General features: G+C 47.1%; 2 protein-coding genes across 3 annotated transcripts in view; both read left to right on the forward strand.

Moving 5' to 3' along the window:
- Positions 1–14,497, forward strand: part of fig4a (FIG4 phosphoinositide 5-phosphatase a) — a 41,664-nt gene extending 27,167 nt beyond the window's left edge. For both annotated transcript variants that reach the window (XM_049002248.1, XM_049002249.1), the window contains exons 21-23: positions 5,009–5,094; positions 8,293–8,379; positions 13,793–14,497. In XM_049002248.1, coding sequence (XP_048858205.1) covers positions 5,009–5,094; positions 8,293–8,379; positions 13,793–13,970 — 351 coding nt within the window. In that variant the 3' untranslated portion in view covers positions 13,971–14,497. The remainder of the gene's footprint in view (positions 1–5,008; positions 5,095–8,292; positions 8,380–13,792) is intronic.
- A 3,448-nt stretch (positions 14,498–17,945) lies between these two features.
- On the forward strand, positions 17,946–20,305 carry LOC125725381 (G-protein coupled receptor 6). Its single transcript, XM_049002256.1, has 2 exons — positions 17,946–18,616; positions 18,969–20,305. Exon 2 carries the CDS (start codon positions 18,990–18,992, stop codon positions 19,971–19,973), a length of 984 nt encoding a protein of 327 aa, XP_048858213.1. The 5' UTR covers positions 17,946–18,616; positions 18,969–18,989; the 3' UTR covers positions 19,974–20,305.
- Positions 20,306–22,770: the final 2,465 nt, after the last annotated feature.

The raw sequence follows: 22,770 nt of genomic DNA on the forward strand, positions 1-22,770 counted from the left end.
TATGACTCAAGAAGGTCTCCAGAAGTTGCTATGGCAACAAGCGTGTGAAAGACAGGCAGCATTTTCCACAAAGAGCATGAGGCCTTTAATGATCCTCCCTGAAGGAGAGCCCAGCGTAGACACAGCTCACCCCAAGAAGATGCCTTTGGTCGCAAACGTATTTGTCACTCTAGGGTGTCATGATCCTCTTCCAATTCCGAGGGATGTTTCTGTGGGCTCGCCGTTAGGAATATTCAGATCTTGTTCAAACATCAGCATGAAACCTGAACCTGAGTACAATCCATGCCTGATGGTACGCTATCAGAAAAAAGTAGCAGTTTGTTGGTAAATGTACCTTTTAAGGTACAGAATAGGACTCTCAGGAACATTTTCGTGCCATTGGGTGTACATCAATGCTGTTTGTGTCTTGGGGTACAAAACTGTACCAGAGCTGTGTCTTTTTCCTGACAGTGTAAAGGTTGTAGTAGTTAACGAGTCATTGTGATAATTTTTTTAATCAGGGTCGACAATCAGGAACATCGGAATGCTTAGTCCTGTACACCGTGTTATGAGGACTGTGTTATTCCTAATGATATTTTTCAGCAGAGTGATCAAAGTGAATTCATAATTCATAATGATAAAAGTAAATTTATTTGGAGAGAAAATGTTACATTAGTCGGTCGCAGACAGAAATAAAAGAAAAACACTTGATTATCAGTGTGCACAATTATTAAGTAAGTGGATTTCTCTCTTCAAAATCAGCAGAAGTACTAAAAGATGGTGTCCTTCCTCTGGCCTGTCCACTGAGACGTGATCATTCCCATTCATGACATTTGAGCTTGTGTGCCTTGTTGATTGGAAGCTGTTTGAACCTTTGTGACCTTAGCAAACTGCACATACCACACAACACCCTGCATATACCACACTGTGCATAGCACAGTACACATAACACACAGAACATACCACACTGCACATTGCACTCAACAATATGCACATGCCCTATTGTACATAGCACACTGCACATAGCACACTGCACATACCACACAAAACTCTGCACATACCACACTGTACAGAGCACATAACACACTGTACATAACACACAGCATGTAGCACACTGCACATAGCACATAGCACATACCACACAGCACACTGTACATAGCGCACAGCACATGCCACATATTCTGCACATAGCACACTGTACATAGCACGCAGGACATACCACGTAGCACACTGTATACAACATACGGCACATAGCACACTGTACATAGCACACAGCACATAGCACTCTGCACATAGCACACAGCATACTACACATAGCACGCAGCACATAGCACGCAGCACATAGCACGCAGCATATAGCACGCAGCACATAGTACGTTGCACATAGCACACTGCACATAGCACACTGCACATAGCACACTGCACATAGCACACTGCACATAGCACACTGCACATAGCACACTGCACATAGCACATTAATATTCAGTTCAGAATACAGTTTTGAAAAATGGCGGCACTTGATGCTAAAGGGTTCCCCGTTCATTTGACACAAATCAGTTAATTTGTTTCTTATTTTGTCTACATACTTATTCTGTCCTTTTTGGCTGTTGGCCACAGAGTACTTGATTGTACAGTGATGACATTTTAAGTCTGGTTTTAAATAAAAAAAAAAAATCTCTTTGAGGTCCTTTTTGGCCCATTTTAATAGTAATAACAATTTGCCTAATAATGCTCCACAGGCACGTATCTATGGGTTCCTGTTTTACTCCGGACAGAGAGTACTCACACTAAATACTCAGCATGCTCTGTTTTTAAACAGTCCATTGTTAATTGGAGATTCATCTGGACTAAAAATATTGGTTTGGTTGTATTTAAAACACACACTTGCCTAATAATTTTACACCCAGCGTATACCAGTGGTTCTCAGTCCTGGTACTGGTGCCCTTCCCCCCCACCCCAAATTGTTTTCATTCCAACCCTACCTTAACCAGGCTTATGTGGTCCTTAATAGGCTAATAATGAATGTGGCAGGATGAAAGCAGTGTGGGTTAGAATGAAAACAATATGGGGGTGGGGGAACTACCAGGAACATGATTGAGAGTCACTGGGATACTAGTAGCTCAAAAGACGGAGTGACTCCAAGCTCAATAGAGACCTTAAAAATGCTTGACAAAGACTTTACATGTTTAACAAAGATTTTACTGTATTTATTGAAAGTAACTGTGGAGGAAAGGTGTTTTTGTGCAGTGTGCGCTTACGATAAAATCATTATCCGACCCTTATTGTTTCAGTTCATGTTCCCGGATGCAAACCGCGCGTTTTCTTATTAGACTGTTTACAGAAAGCGAATTACCCCACCGATTACCAGGAGCAGGCAGTGTAGTTATTTCCAGTGTAGGTCCCAGGAGGTCCCCTGCGGGGACATCCATTCCAGGAGATGCTATAGCTAGCCTGCACCTGCCCCATAGATATACTAAAATAGTGATTTCAGAGAAAGACCTAAATGCACTTAGAGGGGGTGGGTATGGAAAGCGGGGCTGACTTTTGGGGGACGGCTGACACGAAGACCCCCATTAGCGGGGTTCTGTGGGCGGGACTCCCGTCGGCCAATGGGCTCGGGGCGCGTTCGCTTATTAGCGGTGTTTTCACATGCCGCGGATGAGCAGTTACATTAGCTGCACCTGGGCTTTCAAACACTTCACTTGCAGCCTCCAGTCACTGTGCGCCTAAACGACGGTGAGAGAGAAGGGTGATAAGAGACCCCCTCCTATTTAATGTCTATACATATCCACCGATGCCTTTATTTGAACTGATGTGTCATTACCAGCATATTACTGTTAGAATTCTCAAACTATTAAAAGCCCAGTGTTTTTTTTCCCCCTTTCTGTTTGGGTGGTATAGTCTTCTGCTTTGGGTTTAAATGTTTTCGGGGGTGTATCGCACGTGCACTCCCCTGCACGTGGGCCTTCGACTTGGAGGGGGCCGATTAAACATTTAAAAGGCCCACCTTTGATCATGACCTGGCCTCCTGTGTAATTATACATGGAGGCACATGTACGTGGGTCCATTTCAATCCGGCAGGATTCGCCACAGTCACGGACACCCTAATGCAGTCCCTATATCGCAGACTCCGGCCTGGGGGGCTGGGGTTGGGGGGGGGGGGGGCACCAAATCGCATTCACCTTGGTTACGTAACGCTTTTGTAGTACAGTGTCAGCGGACAACACAGAAAGAAAAGTGTTTCCATTCATGTAGTAATGTTTAAAATTTCAGCCTGCCGAGTCCTGCAGGGGTGAAGGAGGTTTCGGAAGGGGGGGGTCCGTTCTGAAATGTTTCTGGGAGTGCCCCCAGGGACCCTCGATGCCCATTTCAAGTAGAAACACTTGTAGTGTTGTGTTATTTTTAAAATGTATTAATAGCCAGTTGTCATGCATCTACAATATATAAGACCAATTTTGCTGCAGATTCTGAACTGTATGTGTATGGTTACCATGGCAACACTCAAAGTCTTGCCAGTGGTAATTTTATGTTTGAATAGGCCTATGGTGTGTGTGACAAAAAATGCCAAAAGGCTGGTATTTCTTGTATTACTTATGGTTAAGGTCAGGGCTGGGTGGGGGTTAAGGGTGTCATTGCTGGGATTAGGGTTTTGCCCACAGAAATGAATGGATGGTCCCCACAAATATATGAGTACAAACGTATGTGTGGTGCTTGTGTGAGCGGGTATACCTATCCTTATGGGGACACAATGTCCCCATAACGTGATAAATGTCTGTTTTTTTTCCCTTATGGGGACCGGTCTCCTGGTCCCCATAAGAGAAAACTCTATTTTATAAAAATCAGTGACTGCTATGAAAAAACTAAAAATGCAAAAACTCTTTACTACTGGTTACTTATGGTTATGGTTAGGGCAGGGTGGGGCTTAAGGTTGTCATAGTTAGCGTTAGCATTTTTCCCATAGAAGTGAGTGAGCGGGCCCCATAAGGATAGGTATACCCTACGTGTGTGTGTGTGTGTGTGTGTGTGTGTGTGTGTGTGTGTACACACACATCTGCATGGTCTTGCCAGGAGGCCGCTGGTTCGGCCCGCAGCTGCCCATCTGCCATCACTATGGCAGCCATAAGCAACCACACCTGCTCCCACATCCATCCATTCCGCTCTTCCCAAAGTGGCCATGACTGCAGTCATGGGGAAACCGAACACCGGGAGCCTGGCCCCAGTCACAGGCATATGCATGACTAATATTTTTAGAGCTTGCATTTATCAGTTTCGCCATGGCAACAGCGGTCTCGTGGCTGGGTAGGCCTGAGACTCGATTGGGGCGGGCAGGGGGGTGTTTTTTTTTACCCGCACGTGCCGCAAACTGTGGCTCTAATGGAATAAGGACTTTTTATCTGCCTCAGCCTCTTCAGGCAATTAAAATAATGACTGGGGGCCACAGCTGGTGCAAATGCAGGTGTTAAACATTAATCAGAATTGGTGCGACCAGGATGGCTTCTGCCTGTCTGCCTGCATGCATGTCTGTCTGTCTGCATGTCTGTCTCTGTATTTCAGTCTTTCTCTCTGCCTGTCAGTCTGCTTGCGTGCATGTCTGTCTCTGTCTGCCTGTTTATCTCTGTCTGTCTGCCTGTTTATCTCTGTCTGTCTGCCTGACTGACTGTCTCCATGTCTGCTCACATGTCTGTACGTTGGTCTGTCTGTCTGTATATGTTTGTCTGTCTGTCTGTCTGTCTATATACGTCTGCCTGTCAGTCTGCCTATGGACAGGACCATGTGTTGAAATCCACAGAGTTACCCCTGGTTCCAGATTTGCCGTAGTGTTTATCATGTCATGGGTTGAAATTAAGCGTTTGTATTAGTGCTAATAAGTGACAGAAGCTTGTGTTTGTTGATGTGTGTGGTAATGTTTACTCGTAACTGGTGGTCAGATTTACGCAGTGTTTTACTGATTACTGTGACTGTTTACCCATGACACAGACTGAACCTCTCTCCATGCGTGTAACGTGTGTCTGCCACGTGTTTCCTGCAGGACGGTGCGCGGCTGGCGGCCAGGGAGATCTACGGACTCTGCCCGTGTGAATCCCCAGGGGAGGACGACATCCAGATCTACCAGAAGTGAGGCCCGCTCCATCGCTCTGCTCTGCTTTATGAAAAATGGCGGGGGGGGAGGGGGGGGGCTCGAAGGGGTGGCCGTCCTTAAGGCTGGTTTGGCCGTTTCTGCTCCTCTTCGTTCCTCTTCATTCCTCTTCATTTCTTCTTTTAATGGTTTAAAACAACATTAACTCTCGCCCTTTGACCGATGCTTTTATTCACCTGGGAACTGGAGCAGAAAAAGGTACAGGCCTGGCTGAAGTGCTGTAACTGGAGGTCCAATCAGTTCACCCAGCAACATTACTGGTCGCCAGTTCAGTTCCATAACCGCAATATTAATGGGAAGGGCTCCGTTTTTGCTTGGCAGCTGGCTGGTCTTGACGGTGAGCAGAGGTTACGAACATCAGCCTGTCGTGTCTGTGACGGCTGTGTGACTTATACGCTGCACAGCGTTCAGCGGCCACCGTAAACGATCCCATGTGCTGCCTCATACCGAAACTCTTTACATTTTTCACAGTCGATGTGGGCACTTTGACTGGCCTGCCGCTACGTAGCCCCATACGCAACAGGGCTACACGCCCTGTCAGTCGTGATATGATCGTCTGCCATTTGCACCAGTGCAGCCATTCTGTTGGTTTCTGCCGAATTTGATATCCATTGTTCAAACCCCGCATTGACGAGTTCTGTCCGCCCGACACCCTGTCGAGGTTCCTGGTTCTTCCCTCCTCAGGTCACTCTCAGTAGATACTCACCATGGCTGACCACGAGCACCCCCACAAGACTCCTTTGACCCAGTCGTCTGGCCATAATGATTTTGCCCTTGTGAAAGTCATTTACATCTTTATTCCTGTCCATTTCTTCTGCATTAAACATGTCAACTACGAGCATTGAATGTTACCTTAACATGTAATATATCCCAGACCTTGACAGCCATTGTTTTGGCACGTCAGCGTTATTCACCTCACATAGGGGTGATCATAATGTTTTGGCCCTTTGGCATATAATCCGCTGTCCTCCACCAAACCTAGACATCCGACACTATTATTTTCTTGATTTTAAAGACAACCCCCCCCCCCACAAAAATTAATTTGAACTAAATTTTGTATTATATTTTTATTAGTGTTCTTAAACAGTACTGGTCTCCACACAATACCTCTCCCCGCTTGCGTAGCACCTTAAGGTGCAGTGTTTTAAGCGTCCGGCGCTGTCTTTCGGGATTATTACCCTGTCAGCTTTGAAGGGGTCGGGTCTTCGGTTATTTTCAATTTGCCCTCTTTTCACCGGCTGGGTTATTTGGTTTTCGGACCTCTTCTGGAAAATCTGCCGTAAGGACTTCCTGCAAAAGACTGGGGAAAAAATGGCTGTTATGTAACATTTGATTGGCTGCCCTACCCGTGTTCCTCTGACTCGATTAACTCGCACGCAGACGCCGCCTGGAAGCCTCTGGCTCGCTGTGCCGCACGTTCTTTCCGGCTCTATGTCACACTCAGGCTCCCACTGATGACAGAAGCAGCCTTTGACCATAGCCTGACCAACACAACAGGCACCGGCATCTTTTGAATTACTGACACGTCGCTACCTTTACCTTTAGCCAGCACTGTGATTAGTTCTACCCATCTAGGTGTCTTATCGCTTATGTAGCGCTAGGGTACAACAGCCGGGCCCTCGTGATGCTTGTGTACCTCTGTGACATGAGTCTATGTAGCCAGTATGCTACCCTTGAGGCGCTTACTGTCTCATTGCTAATTCGTTAAGTAAAATGGGGGCTGATTCACACCCTCCTCTCTGGGTGCTTGGTCAATTGGCATGATTAACGCAGTTATAGCGCCGGCCCGATGGAAGGTCTGCCATGATCGGACCCGTGATGGGCCCACAGATGGGCCCGGACTGGCATCTCTCTCCGCCCCGCTCACCAAGGGCATTGTAGCAGGCGAGTGAATGCATCTCAGGGCCTTTCAGTGCTACGGATCTAGTGATCTCCATGGTAACGTCGTCAGCTTCTCTTCCCGGCCCACACCAGGGCTGTACATTGTCAGCTGTGATTTACATTTTTAAATGAATCTTTTGTTTATCTGGTTAAGCGCAGATGCTGAACCGTGAGGGTCAGCATTTGGGTAGGACTTTTGGGAAATTGCCATTCAGTTGATTCTTAGAAAGGAACTTCCAATTAATGTTACTTATTAATAATAATGGGTAATAACAAAATTTACGTCTGATGGAAAGCCTGTGTTTTTGGTGGTCATTGTTAATAACAACTGCGATGGGCTGGCCCCCCATCCTGGGTTGTTCCCTGCCTCGTGCCCATTGCTTCTGGGATAGGCTGCGGACCCCCCGCGACCCAGAAGGATAAGCGGTTTGGAAAATGGATGGATGGATGTTAATAACATTTATGATGATGACGTGAAGTTCTTTGAAATGAGAAGAAATGATGAGGAAGCCCCTGGATTTGGGCTCCAGTCTGTGGGAAGACGGAGGTAGAAGGGAAAGATTGCAGCCAGCTGTCTAGAAGGGGTATGAGGCTTTGCTCGTTTTCAGAGTTCGGAAATTCGTGAACCGTGCTCCCAGTCGTTGCCTTTTGCCTTCTAGCAGATGCTTGAAGGCCTTCCTGAATATTCTGCCCAATAATAATGCAGTTTCATTAGCAAATTGCCATTTGTGTCTCTGTAGTGTTGTAAAAAAAAAAAAATGTGTGGGTGTTTTTTTTTGGACTTTCTCTTGATGGGGGGGGGGGTTCTCAGCTGCCATCTACAGAGCTATTGTGTATATCAGTATTATTCCACCCAGTCCTCAGGGACCCCCAGACAGTCCACTTTTTACTTGGAGTCGGGAGGAAGCAGGAATGTGGACTGTCTGGCAGGGATCTGTGAGGGAGCGAAAACATGGACTGTCCAGGGGTGCCTGAGGGGACCGGATGGAGGAGGAGCGGAAACATAGCCCACATCTCAAAGAATCATCTCTTGTTTCCTGGATAACCATCGCCAGTCTCGTCTATATGTTGGTCCCCAGTTTTCTGGAAGGTTCTCCTCTGGATAAGATCTGACTGGAGAAGTGACCCCTCCACCAACAGGGCGGGTAGCGGAGAGGGGGGGTTACCTTGTGGGTGGGAGATCGCAGCCTGAAGCCCCGGTTCTACGTGTCTGTCCTCTAAGGCCGACAACGTGAGCGCTGTGGCCTGTAACTGTCACCACCCCCAGTGTATCTAACAAGTCTACATGTCCACAGGTTTGCACATCTGGGTCAGAACCAGCACAAAGTGGAGTGGATGGGCCAGGTCGCCGAACCCGAGCAGCGGGAAAGTGTCATAAACCTGTGAGTAATCGCAGTTAACTATTACGACTTTAACTGCTTTGTCTTTGTGCGCTTTGAACGTTTGGGATGGCAGAGAAACCGGGGCGTTCAGGTGCTGGCCGGCCCAGACCCCGCTAATCCAGTGAACGTTTGGGATGGCAGTGAAACTGCTGCTACTCCTTTTGGAGTTTTCTGAAGTTAAATGGCCTCCCTGGAGAATTCATCATTACATCAGTGCATTTCTAGTTGCTTCAGTTCATTAACCACTAAGTCACCTGCGTGCCTGTTTCTGCCGTGCACATGATGTAAGGAATGTGGATTCTGGCTGTAACGTCTCAGAGGTGGATGGCCGAGGGTGGAGGTGTCTGCTCCTCCCAATCAAATGTAAACCTTTCGGCCACATGGTGTCACAGAGCTGGGCTGCTTTCCTGGCTGTGTGTATGTGTGCAGGTGATATATATGTATATATTACACTGTGGGGACCAAATATCCCCACAATGTGATAAAAACCTGTTTCTTTGATATTGTGGGGACCATATTTTCCTTCCCCACAAGGGAATGAAGCTGGGATGATGCGAGAGCCTGGCTATGGCTGACACAGAGACACATTTGTGGGTGGCGGGCACTTGTGTGCTGTGTAGACATGGCCCTCCTTTATCACCATCTCACTTGAGGAGGGAGGCTACGTTTTTCCTCATCCTGCCTAAAGACCATAACCCTTTGGAAGAGAGGGGGGCATTCACTTGCAGTCCAGTGGGACGAATTCTCCATCTTTCTGGAACACTGCCGCTCGCCTTGGAGCCTTTGTCCTGCAGCCGTCCCTCCCCCTCCCTCAAGTGGGCATGGATCTGTCCCCAAGGCTGTGCTGCTGCAGTAGTAGTTGGCGGCCTCTGGAGGGCGATGCAGACCTCAGTCTTCTGTAGCCCCTGAGGTGATGATAGGTCACTTAGGTGCTCAGCGGCTTGACCCCTGTATCACATTTTTGCTCCAGTTGGCTAATGGTCAGCCCCCACCCTAGCTGGGAGAAGGAACCTCATTAACCCTGTGTGACAACGACCGTGGACTGGCACACAAAACAAAACCTTCACATTGTGCGCCATGGCAACGCAAAGCCTATCTGGAGATGCCGGTTTCCGTGGTTTCGGGTGATTGAGGTCCGGTTTTTGTGTTTTGCTTACAGCCGAAGCTGTTGGCTTCTGAAACTCAGACACACGCACATGCAATGTGTTTTATACACACGAGCCTGATGTTTTCTACTTAATAAAAATGTCCATCAAATGACTTTACTGCAAGTGAAAAGGACCTATAAGGGGTTATAATGTGTGAAGAAATGTTTGAAAAAAGGGGAGAAAAGCCTTTTTCTTCCTCATCTGTGTCACGGGGTCTGTTTAAAGGGTATTTTTAGAAGCCACGTGTATGTGGCACTAGGCCCTGATCACCGGCCTGTGAGCTCCAATAGCACCTGTCAGTCTGGCCCCCAGTTTGAAACTGGAGCTGCTTATGATGTGAGCCGCAATGCCAGCCAGTTTGAAGAGAAACCTTCAGTGTTTCATCTGCTAGTTTTAATATCCGTAGGTTCAGGTACTTTTTGAACAGACTGGCTGGCAGGCAGTGGAACTGTACAGTTCATACCGCTGGGTATTTTTATGTAGATTTTTGTGGTTCGGTGTTTTTTTTGTTTCTCAGAAATACACCCCCTCCCCCCCCCCCCTGTTACCGATGCCTGATTTTGCATATTTCAGGTTTTTTTAAGTTGATTGACCTGCACAGAGGAGCAGCTGCCGTCCAAACGCACCCCACCCCCGCCAATCTGCACATGGCTGCTGTGATTAATGTGGTGGTGGGGGGGGGGGGGGGGGGTGGATGACAACCACAAGGTGGAGCCACCACTTGCCTCTACGGTACATAACAATCGGGCCACAGGGCTCACACACATCAGGCGCTTTGCTGTTCGGTTCATGGGAGAACCGGCTGTGTAAGGGGTTAGGATTATGAAGCCGGGTGTCTCTTTTTCCTCAGACCGAAGCACGGAAATGTAAATGACTATCGGGAGAAAGAGAGGAGGCTCATTATTGCGGTTATGTAAGCCAACACCTCCGCGCTGCCTTGTTTTAATGCAAAATGGCAACAATGCAGAGCCTCTCAGTGCTGTGTCAGGGGCGGCCGTGTGGTCGCTGTGTGAAAGGGCATGGCTCCATCCAGCAGACAAACACACACACACACACATACACGTGTGCATGCACACAAGCAGGGTCTGTCTACCTGCTTATGCCTGTTGTCTTCACTATAAACACTTATTTTATTTGCATCCTTGTAATTTCCAAAGGAAAATGATGGTTTTAGCGTCCAGATCCATTTATGTGTTTGAGGATCCAGTCTGTTTTAACTGGTCTCTTTCTTAGTGCCATAGTCTCCTCGGTGTCATTCTTTGCTGCTGCAAACAGGGATGATAAACAGGTGGTACTGCAGACTTACCTTTGGATAAGGTATTTCTGTCCTTGGGAGAGCAGAGAGAAGGGCAGACAGTAAGTTCTATCTTGGGGGGGACGCTCATTATCCCCCGCCAAGGAGGGTCTGTGAGTCCCTGCCCCCCCCCAGTATAGTCCCACTATGGCAGGAACGGCATGTTAGTTTCACGACCCATCAAATCCTCCTCTTTCTATGCCAGCGAGTGGGTAGCGAAGCTGCATCCTGTTGTGTCGGCACCTGAGAGGCATCGCACAAACATTAGAGAGCACACCAGTGCTGCCTGTGCTGAAGCATTGGGGGGGGGACAATCACAGCTCACAGTACCTGGGGGCTGGGGGGGGGGGGGGGCACAGCACTGTGGCTTTCAGCCGAGACTGAAACTGAACAGATTCCGGCGCATATCTGGACGGGACGGAAATGAAGAGCTGCGATGTCCCCATATCCTCATCACTCAGAGCTGTCGTTAAATATTTAAATCTGTTTGGTTATTCACCCTCCGACTGTGGTTCTGCACAGTCCGTTGGCCACGGTAATTCCAGGCTTTGTCATTCCTTATTTGACTCGTCGTCACGGCCGGACATTTCTACGGAAGCCATTGAGCGTAAGCTCCTTCTCAGCGGTAGCAGCTGAACTGATTTTTTTTCCCTTATAACTTAAGCCGAACCCTCTGATCTCCGCTCAGGCTGAAGCCAGTGGGCGGCATTCAGGACTCAAGACTCGAGATCCATGTACACAGTGCACAGTGCGTTGAAATGCCATTTTCCTTGAGCCCCCTATGGTGCTGTACATAAATACAAAGACAATAAACAGAAGTGCTGGGGATGTCATGCAGTACAGCAAATATAAGTAGTGTGTGTGCGGTGTAGTGCAAGTAAAGAATATACAAATGTTATTTTGAATAAGGCAAACAGACAACGGACAGCAGCATCATTGGAGGGTAGTTGGGGGGTGTGATGAGGATAGTGGCAGACTTTGAAGTTGGGGGGGTGACTACTAGTGACTGTGTCGGTCCTCTGGGGGCAGCAGGGAATTAAGAAGCCCGACTGCTTGGGGAAGAAGCTGCCTTGGTGTCGGACAGTGACAGTTCAGATGTTCCAGAACCTTCTGCCAGATGGCAGGGGATGAACAGTCTGCGCGTTGGTGTGGGAGGGGTTTGCCGTCATGCTGTTCGCGTGGGAGGCAGGAAGCCACTTCCGCACTTAAACTTGAGAAATACATTTAAAAAAAAAAAAAGGTCTATGCCCCCTGTGACCTGTGCAGCTCAGACTGCCCCCCCTACGCCAGGTGAGAATGACGGCGACTGTGATCCCTCATTTTCGGCTTGTGGGTCTGCCGGGCGCGGGTAGCGATTGAGGGATAGCCATGACTACACAGTGTTAAAGCTCAGTTTAGTTGTATGTTCATTCTGTTAAATTAGACCACCTTTACATTTTTATTAATACAGATGCTCCTTACTTACTAGGATGGTTTGACTTGACGATGCCGCCCTGGGTGTCCCCTGCCTTATGCCCTGTGATGGGTTGGCATGCCACCCTGGGTGTCCCTATGCCTCGTGCCCTATGATGGGTTGGCATGCCGCCCTGGGTGTCCCCTGCCTCATGCCCTGTGATGGGTTGGCATGCCACCCTGGGTGTACCTGTGCCTCGTGCCCTAAGATGGGTTGGCATGCCACCCTGGGTGTCCCTATGCCTCATGCCCTATGATGGGTTGGCATGCCGCCCTGGGTGTCCCCTGCTTCATGCCCTGTGATGGGTTGGCATCCCGCCCTGGGTGTCCCTATGCCTCATGCCCTGTGATGAGTTGGCATCCTGCCCTGGGTGTCCCCTGCCTCGTGCCCTGTGATAGGCCAGCATCCCGCCCTGGGTTTCCTCTGCCTCGTGCCCTGTGATAGGCCAGCATCCCGCCCTGGGTGTCCCCTGCCTCGTGCCCTGTGATAGGCCAGCATCCCGCCCTGGGTGTCCTCTGCCTCGTGCCCTGTGATGGGTTGGCATCCCGCCCTGGGTGTCCCCTGCCTCGTGCCCTGTGATAGGCTGGCATCCTGCCCTGGGTGTCCCCTACCTTATGCCCTGTGATAGGTTGGCATCCTGCCCTGGGTGTCCCCTACCTTATGCCCTGTGATAGGTTGGCATCCTGCCCCACACTTCCTGGAAGGGGCTCCAGACTCCCCATTACCCTGCCTGTCCAGTCCTGTCCTGGATAAGCGGTTATGATAGCTGAATTGAGGTTCCACCTCCACAGATGTGCTCAAAGTGCACTGGAGCTGATTTCAGTCCCCGCTAAATGCTGGATAGACTGGCGCTTTCCAGGAACTCAGGCAAGGGCTGCACCCGCAGGGAGACACTTCAGACCTCCCACAGTGCTCAGCTGGGGCTTCTAGGCTCTCTCACTACTTATAGAACCTGTGTCATTCATCACTGACTATGGGTCCATTTATTAAAATCTAGATTACTGGCCTGAAAATTCATATTATATTGTTGTAATTGGATGCAAAGTGTCACAGTCTGGAGTCCGTGGCTGTATGCAGGGGGTCACTGGTTTAAATCACGCGGTCAGCAGATTAATCACATCTCCAGTGGGTCCTTGAGGAAGGCCCAGAATGCCACCAGCTCCTAGGGCGGCAGGGTAAAGGACCATACTCTCTGATCCAGGGACGTGACTGGGGGTGCCCCCTGACCAAATATAACCTTAGACCCCCCCAGCCCAATTTTACATACAATATTATGTATTTGACGGCCCCTATCAGGTGCTGCCCCTCCTCCACCTCGAATCTCCTGCCACTCTGACCCCATTTTCTGTGTGTGTCTCAATAGCAAGATGGTATATATCAAAACTGAATGTTTTATTAGTATGACAATAACATCATTAATTTATGTTCCAGTTACAACTTTTTGATATTTTTTACAAGTTCAAAGCTTTTATCAGGTGATGGTATTTTAATCCTATTCTATACCCCCCCCTTCCCCAGGACTCCCGTATCCCAATTCTCCCAAGACAGCATCTACGCAGTGCAACCCCCCAACGTGGACAAGGCCAGTCGGGAGGTGTTTGAAAGGCACATCCAGACGGGTCGAGGCCTGGTGGGGGCCCTGCACCGGGGGGACGTCCTCATGTACCGGGAGTATATCAAGAACCGCTACATGTAGACAAGCTGCGCATCAGCATGGGGAGAGGGCTGGGGGCAGGAGCTGGAGCTCAAGCTATGTGGGGGCGGGGCTTCTGGGTGAGACAGTCTCAAAGGGAATGGGTGAGATGATAAACTGCTACTTCTAAGACAGAGGGCTGAGTTCGCTGGAGCATGGACCTGCAAGAGGGGAATTATTCAACAGGTGTGCAGTGACCTGGAGAAGTTTGGTCATGTGACTGCTTAGGATTGCTGGCCATGTCATGAACAAAGTGCATGAATATTTGATCCCGGTGTTGATATGAATTAGCATGTTTAATAAATGCATAGCCTGCTTAGCATAGAGAGGAGGTCTGCCTCACAGCCCCTCACTTACTGTGCCGCCTGCACTGAATGTTTTCTCCGTGTCATGTTCTGTCATCATATCAGACTGCATATTGATTCTGGATGTTTTTAACATTAATGTTATTAATATAAATAAATGAGTTATGGCCTTTTTTATGGCAGTAGAAGTTTTAATATGTTCAAAATAAATACAGGATTGCGACACTTTTGAAATCCGTCTTTCCATGTCGAAGCAGCCAATGGGCGTCGGTGAATCATTACACCCTGACAGTGTAACCGTTGGCGATGGGCGTGCTAACAGAGAAGGCTAACCAGCACTGCATCCCAGGGAAACATCAAGGCATCACTGGAGACATGAGGCAAATCTGAGAGCCTGGATCCTGTTCCCTCCCTCGCCGGTTCCCGAGCACAGCTGACATAAATGTACCGAACAGAACCCAGACCGTGGAAACAAAAGGGCCGACCGAACGCAAAAGCCCCCCCCCCGATGTCCTCCATTGGGCTGCCACACTCACTGGAACAAAGATCTGGTAAAACATAACGGTCATTACAGCCAAAGGGGAGGGATTGTTTTAGAGGCCATGTCCACATTCGCTTTGAGTTTTGGAGGTGATCCCCTATCGAGGGCCCCACCAGGGGCGGGGGACTGATTATTTGCTCTAATCGTGGTTATGGCTGACGGCACGGAGCTGTGCCGAAACGTGGGCTCCGCTCAGCGTGATCCCACGCTTCACGTGCGCTGTGGCCGCACAGAGCCAAAGAGTCGGCGCTCATTCCGCGCTAATTACCCGACGGCAGCGTTAATCACCACCGCATGTGGTAATGACGACGGCCCTCTCTGAGCACGTGTACCTCAGGCTCAGGGATGCAAGAACGCCACGATCGCCGGAGAGAGGGTACAGTGAGTCAACGGAAGGCAGTGCAGAGCCTAGGAGCGTGTAAGTAAAACACACGTATGGAAAAGGGGCCGTGCCCTTAGTATATTGTGGTTTGCAGTGGGGGGAAACTCCCTCCTCCCATGTGTGTTACTGGTGTTACTGCAGACGGTATCGCAGGTGTCTGTCAGTGTGAGACCATGCCTTGTGAGATCCATGTGACACAAAAGCCTGCCAGTCCCAGTGCACATGTTTGTTAAAACTGGCCCTCAGCCGCTCCCTATTAATTATTATTAACCTTTCCGGGGGTGGAGGGTGGTGCACAGCTGAGGAGATTAACCCCTCGTTAAATATCACAAGGAAAAGGTAATATCATGTTTAATCGAATATGCAGTTCAGGGATCTCAATAGCATTGCTTCCGGATGCTCTGCACGGTGCAGCACAAAAGGTAATAATATCTGGATGCTGTATTATGAAAAGTGCGGTAATAACCTATAGTAACGGAAAAATTAGGTTATGATCAAAAGGCGAGTATCAGTCGTCTGAATGATGTAATGGAACAGGGAAGTCATCTAGTCACACAGAAACAGCTTTTGTTATGAAATGGTGTCTAAGATTAAAATAAACGACAGATGCAAATCCAACGAGAAGGTGATGTGAATTACGGGAGGACCATGGAGCAAAATGAGTCTCAGGTAACATGCAGATGACCTGTGAAAGTGACCCTGAAGTCCAGTCAATAGGTCACAGTCGACAAGTGGAAGCTTCTCCTGTTGTGGCCAGAAGGTAAACTGCCCCTTACACAAAGACAAATGCATCCTCTGCGGTATAATTAGCAAGAATTACTACAATTTGTTCATTTTCAAGTAAAAATAACCTCTGCCCAGGAACCTGGTGAGTAACACCAATTCCAGTCATTACTCTTCTTCAAAACAACAGCAGCACACAACGTCACACCGTAAGTCAAGCCGCTAATGTTTGTTTTTAGGCCCAGACTGATCTGATGGGGGGGGGGGGGGTTGGTTTTAAGGCCCCTCATTCTGTTCCTCTGTGGTTTGCTTGTCAACTTGTGGTTGTGAGGGGTCAGGGATACCTTAATGAGCTTTCCTGCCATTCTGTGTTGGCGAACAGAGCGTGAGTTATGGCCAGAGATGTAGGATGTTTAAGTTAGCAGGAGGTGTACAGGTAGTGGGACAAAAACTGGTGTCAGCAAATGAGAGCTTGCGCGAGTGTGGAGGCTGGTCAGGACAGGCGTGCCTTAGTCCGAAGCATTACTCTAAGGTTTACTTTTTCAGGGTTTTCTGTGAGCAAGTAATAATTACAGACCCGATCAGACGGCGTCTTTCTGGCTCATAATAAATAAAAATGAAGACGGAGAATTCATTTAGATGGACTTGGATTTAAAATTTTCTCTTTTCGGAAGAAGATTGAAGTAACAAACAGGGTTGCTAGGATACCAAGGAGACGGCTCTCTCCGCATTCTCTTGCCGAAACATTTTTCTAATAAACTCGGACGGCATAATCAGCCTGAACTCGGATGCGTGTGCTACTCCCACCTTAGCCTGTATTCACACGCGTTTTAGGACATTTTCCCATGGAATACTTCATTTTGTGTAGCGCACGACCGCCCTCGTTACCCGGTACAGACTGAAAGTGTTCCATTGTGAAGGCGAACACCAGCGGGGCTGCTCTTAACCGCAAACCCATTGGCCTATTTTGCATGCGTGCTTTGCGGCCGACAGCTGTTAGGTGGCTAACAGTGTTATGGCTGGAAACGGAGAAGAACGATATGGGAACGTTTATGTGGGTACGCCCTAATAAAAGGATATACAAGGTGTACGTGCTTGTCTATAGTAGGCTATTTGATTAATATGGCCCTAACGTGATGACAGAGAGAAAACATTTGATTTGGCAGTCATACACTGGTAAATCGGACTGGTAGTTATTTTGCTATCTTTAATTGAATTTTATAACGGGGATGTTCCAAAACTTAAAATTTTTAACTGCGATGTAGCAAAGGAGAGTTTTATTGTTATTGTACATATTTCTTTTGGTATATGTTTTTGTTGGGAGGTTTGGCAGCGTTTAATTGAGGGTTAATTCAGAGATCTACCCATGCAACCTGACCAGCTATCTGATTGGTCATTGACCTGTCAATTAAATGTGATATAATTGTTTTTGCCACCCCCGGATGTGTCGCCCTGTCACAGAATTACCTGGATTCTTCTCGCTGACCACAGAAAAGACACCCCCCCCCCCCCCCCAAAAAAAAAAAAAAAAAAAAAAAAAAAAACAGCCGGGCTTTGAGGTGGAGTCGCTCTAGGAGCCGCCTGGAACTCGTTTGCTGTGTTTGATTGCTTAAAGTGATAAAGTGGTCCGCTCGATTTACTTTCAAGAGGTGGTATGCATCAAGGCTGACCTACATACAGATATGTGACCTAGATGCCATTGTGTCAGCAGAGAAACCCCTGCTTACTTCTTAACACTGATGTCAAAATGAAGATTTTTCTTTGGGGGGGGGGGGGAGAAAGAGCGATCTGCATATCTTCTGAAGCAGATATATACACTAAACAGTACGTCACTGATCGAAGCCTCCGTCCTCACATTCGCACTTGAGAGCAGTCCGATGCAGGTTAATTTATGTCTATAAAATAAACCAGTAGTTAGAGTCAATAGTTAATGTATCGGTGTAATAATGTTTTAATCTGACCAGTCAGTGTACTTAAAATCAATAAATCTATATTCACCCCCGACAACCCTAATGTCTGTATTACCCACGTGTTCTCTGTTTTCAACATAGAATTAACAGCTTTGTAGTACTTTTGCACAATGGCTACCAAAAGAAGTACGTGTAAACAAGATCATGTGGTGGTTCTTAATATAAACCCGACGCTTCGGATGACGACAAATGTAAACATAAAATCGACCCTCCTTATTGCATCAATATAATACAACCTTAACACACAAATTCCAGTCTGCATTTTGCTGAGAGCGCCTTGCATCTTGGATCCCATCCTTTGTAGCCTAGAACGGTATAACTGCACTCGTTTCATATTATTGGTCATTCTCCGTAGATGTTTTGCATAAGATGAAAATATATTGTGAACAGCTTTATGTCGACGACCGCCCATAAGGCAATCCATCCGCGGCTTGTCAGTCGCTTGCGATTCTTCCCAGCAAATGGATGGGATGTGAAGCGGGGGGGGGGGGTTGGTTTTTGTACATGCCTCTTGACGTCATTTGGGTTTATTAACAGTCAGTCCACAGTCGTCAACATCACTTACACTCCGCTCTCCTCAGCACCAGCAAATGCTCCTGGACGCGCTCCTCAGCCGCACCGCTCTCATGAGAGTGAAGCGTAGTCGGACTAAAGGCTTCACCTGAGCTTTAAAAATTACATTTGGACGCCTCCATTTAACTTATATTGAAATCCATGTGCAAACAAAGGTAAGAACTACTCTGCCACAACACAATACAGTGGAAAAGAAACGAAAGCATTCATGATCGTTTTAAAATTTCGGATCGATTTAGTGTATTGTCCAAAAGTTCTTGCGAATGTTGATATTTAATACATTTAAACTACTTTAACTTTATTGCGGAATTCAGGACCACGGACAGCGGTTTTCTTCTAACATTTGTAGTCATTGATTCTGTCTTGCACACATATGTAAAATTCCGTCAGTGAATATAATCAACTTTGAAAAGCTATTTGATGAAGGGGTCGTTTCTGTTTCAGTGTGCACAAGCAATTCATATGCACTCTGGTGTAAAAAATACGAATTTTATTTCTCTTCTGTAGGCGGGTGTTAACGGGGGAGAAATGAACGAAAGCCTGGAGACAAATGAAACGACGGCGCCTGTCCCATGGATCGAGCCCGGGGATGGCAACCACAGTTTGGGGCTGTCCTCCTGGCTTTTGGACTTTCCCGTTAACCCCTGGCACGTCATGCTGTGCATGTCGGGCACCGTGATCGCCTGCGAAAACGCCATCGTAGTGGCCATCATATTTTACACGCCGACCCTGCGAACGCCCATGTTCGTATTAATCGGCAGTTTGGCCACCGCGGATCTTTTGGCCGGTATGGGATTAATCTTGAATTTTGTATTCCAGTACTTGATCTCCTCCGAGACCATCAGTCTTGTGACTGTAGGTTTCCTGGTGGCGTCTTTCACCGCCTCCATCGGCAGCCTGTTGGCGATCACGGTCGATCGCTACTTCTCGCTGTACAACGCGCTGACTTACTTCTCGGAGAAGACGCTCTACTACATCCACACCATGCTGGTGGTGACCTGGGGAGTCTCGCTCTGCCTCGGACTGCTGCCCATCCTGGGATGGAACTGCCTCAAGGAGCCGTCCTCCTGCAGCATCGTCAAGCCATTAATCAAGAGCAACGTGGTCCTTTTGGCGGTGTCCTTTTTTGTCATCTTCATGATGATGTTAACGCTGTACTTTAAGATCTGCAAGATCGTGTGCCGGCACGCCCATCAGATCGCTCTCCAGCAACACTTCTTCGCGACCTCGCACTACGCGGCCACCAAGAAAGGTGTGTCGACCTTGGCCATCATTTTGGGGACCTTTGGGGCCAGTTGGCTCCCCTTCGCCATTTATTGCTTAGTGGGTAAGCAGGACTCTCCTCCCGTGTATACGTACGCTACCCTTTTGCCAGCCACCTATAACTCCATGATCAATCCTATAATCTATGCCTACAGGAACACGGAAATCCAGCGATCCCTTTACGTCCTCTTTTGTGGTTGTTTTCAAACTAACGTGTCTTATCGTTCGAGATCCCCCAGTGAGGTCTAAGTAACGTTTTAGCAATTTAATTTATTTATATTCATGCATTTGTATATTATGTTTTGTACGTTTTGCACAGTGACAATCTGCTTTTGGTTGGTTGTATTTGAAAGCATTTCCGTGGTAAATGTTTGTACAGCATCGGCACTTTACTGAGTCGTTGGATAACTCCGGCCTATTTTTAAATACTGTGAACATACGTTCTTTGGATATAAAATCTACATCATGAATGTATTTATATCTAAAAAGCACTTTATTCGGTGCATCCATATGCCAAAGCAGTGTCTCATAGGCCTAGAAGTTTTCAAGTTAACGACCACTTGTAGCTACTTGTGACTACTGTTGGTGATTTTCTATTTTGTATGTCTGTATACGTTTTATAATCACGTGATGACTATGAAATAAAACTAAAGTATCTAAACCGGCTCACGTGTTTCTTTGCCACATTCGTAATGCCTGTGTGAACTATTAATTACGTACTATAAATTAATTAGCGGGATCACAAGTGTCTCCTCCCCAGAGCTGAGTGGTAAGTGAATCGCCACTTGAGGATGATTGTATAACTAATTTAAATGCTCGGAGATTCACTGCAACACATAAAAGAGAAGAAAAAAAGTTGATGTAAGCATATGTCGCCGATTGCGTTTGAGGTTCAGTCATTAAAATAATCTGAGACTTCACTGGCATATGAAATCTCGTCGGAGTCTTTTATATATTATTAAAAGATTAAATATTAAGATAACATTTCATACCCCATACTTGTTATTCCTGCCATCACTTTTCAATCGTGGAAAAAAAAGTTCAACAGATGGATACAATGATTTCACATTTAGGTTTTATTTTGTAGAACGTAGTATACTGACGTTGATTCTCTTCCGAGGAGGGGGGCAATCCTATAATACAACAGTGAAATATCCTTCTATCACTCTTCTTTACCCCCCTATCATCTTTTGCTCCGGTGAGTCCTATGTACAAGAGAATTTAGCTGGCTATGGACGTTAAGGCGTGGCGCCATCTGTTTCTGATGTAACATTATTGGTGTCACGTACAAATCTTTTTGCTTTGTTTAACTGAAATGTGGCTTTGACTGTGTGCTGGAGTTCCGAAGGTTTTTGTGGCTGCGGTAAATGACCCTACCAGCTCTGGCTACATATCCTGCCTTTAAATGTCCCCGTATTTTAATTTTACCGGGCTGCCAGGATTAAGTCTCCCCCCACAAAGCCTGGGAAGGCAGCTGGGGCTTTTCTTTCCCAGCGGACCTCACTCGCTCCTTTTAATGTGCTTATTTCACATGAATCAGATGCTTATCAGTAACCGTTGTTTAATGAAGCTTACATATTACACCTTAGTTTATTTTTCTATACACTCTCAGAAAAATGTGAAAATTTGTACCTTTGTTTGTCACCAGGGTTGTACCCTTGTAATTGTACCTTTAAGGTACAGAAATAGACTCTGAGGAGCATCCCAAAGGTACAAACAGCATTAATGTACCATCAATGGTACAGAAACGTTCCTCAGAATTATTTTGTGTATCTTAAAAGGTACAAATACCCACAACTAAGGGTACAATTGGCAGACCCTGAGCATACAGCCCCAGTCACAAGCAAATGTATCAATTTTTTAACCATTTTTTTCTGAGCGTAGTTTCCACAATTTTACATTTCAACATTTTAAAAAGTAAGTGCTTTGCATACTTACCTGAAGATGCCCCCCCCTCCTGGCACTTCTATAGGTTCCCCGCCATAATCCTCCTCACACGTGGTGCAGTGGAATATCCAAAGAACCATGGCTTCAGGCTGCCTCAGCATTTTTACTCACGCAATTAAAATATGAAATATTTTATGGTTTTGTAACGTCTGTGGTGGTTAGCATTCAAACACAATCCAACATTCCGTATTCAGAACGTTAATCCCGGTAGTGGGGGGCAGGGAGGTTTGGAAACATCTTCAGAAGCATCAGGCAGAAGGTCAGAGTACACCTGGTTGGCCTGTAGCCAGAAATCAATTTAGAGGGGAGTGATTGGGTCCATCTCAGTAGATTTCACCGACTGGGGGGTAGCAAGCGAACTCAAATGAGGGCTAAACCCCGCAATATTAGTGGATGACTACATGCCTTGATGACTGCGTGAACTACACACACACACACACACACACACACACACACACACACACACACACACACACACACACACAGAGCAGAAATGGGACTGAAGCTCCCAGCCCTGCGAGAAGCAGCGCAATAAAACCATACACTGAGTCACTGAGCAGCCCTATTTTAAAACCATTGTTGGATGTTTCTTTAAATAATTGAACTTTCACAAGGTTAGGTGAATTGGTGTCTCTAAATGGCCCGTAGCGTCTGTTTGTGGGAGGAGGCACGTGAGTACTGCGGCATCATGGGAAATGTAGTGTTTGTGCGCTGATGAATCCGTGCGGTCCAAGAGTTTGTGTTTAACTCAACAGTCAAGATCAAAAAATGTAATAATAATAATACTAATAAAGAATAATCATAAATAATACTTGGTATACCTATAAATAAATATATGTTTTGCATTTTTATGGTCATTTTGGCTTGGTCATTTATAAGCAGTTAGCAAGTTGAAAATGTGTGCCCCCCCCCGCCTTAGACCATTGTTTCCCAATCTAAACCTGTCCAGCCGGGAGCTCAGAGGGAGTAAAAACATGGATCGACTGCGGGACCCTGAGCATCGGATCGGGAGTCACTGCCGTCGACGGATGGCAGCTGATGGACAAAGTTATTCTAGTGCACAGCTGTGATCTTCCTCACTGCCGAACGCATATGGAGA

The sequence above is a fragment of the Brienomyrus brachyistius genome, unplaced genomic scaffold (assembly GCF_023856365.1).
Source record: "Brienomyrus brachyistius isolate T26 unplaced genomic scaffold, BBRACH_0.4 scaffold66, whole genome shotgun sequence".
Lineage (NCBI taxonomy): Eukaryota > Metazoa > Chordata > Actinopteri > Osteoglossiformes > Mormyridae > Brienomyrus > Brienomyrus brachyistius.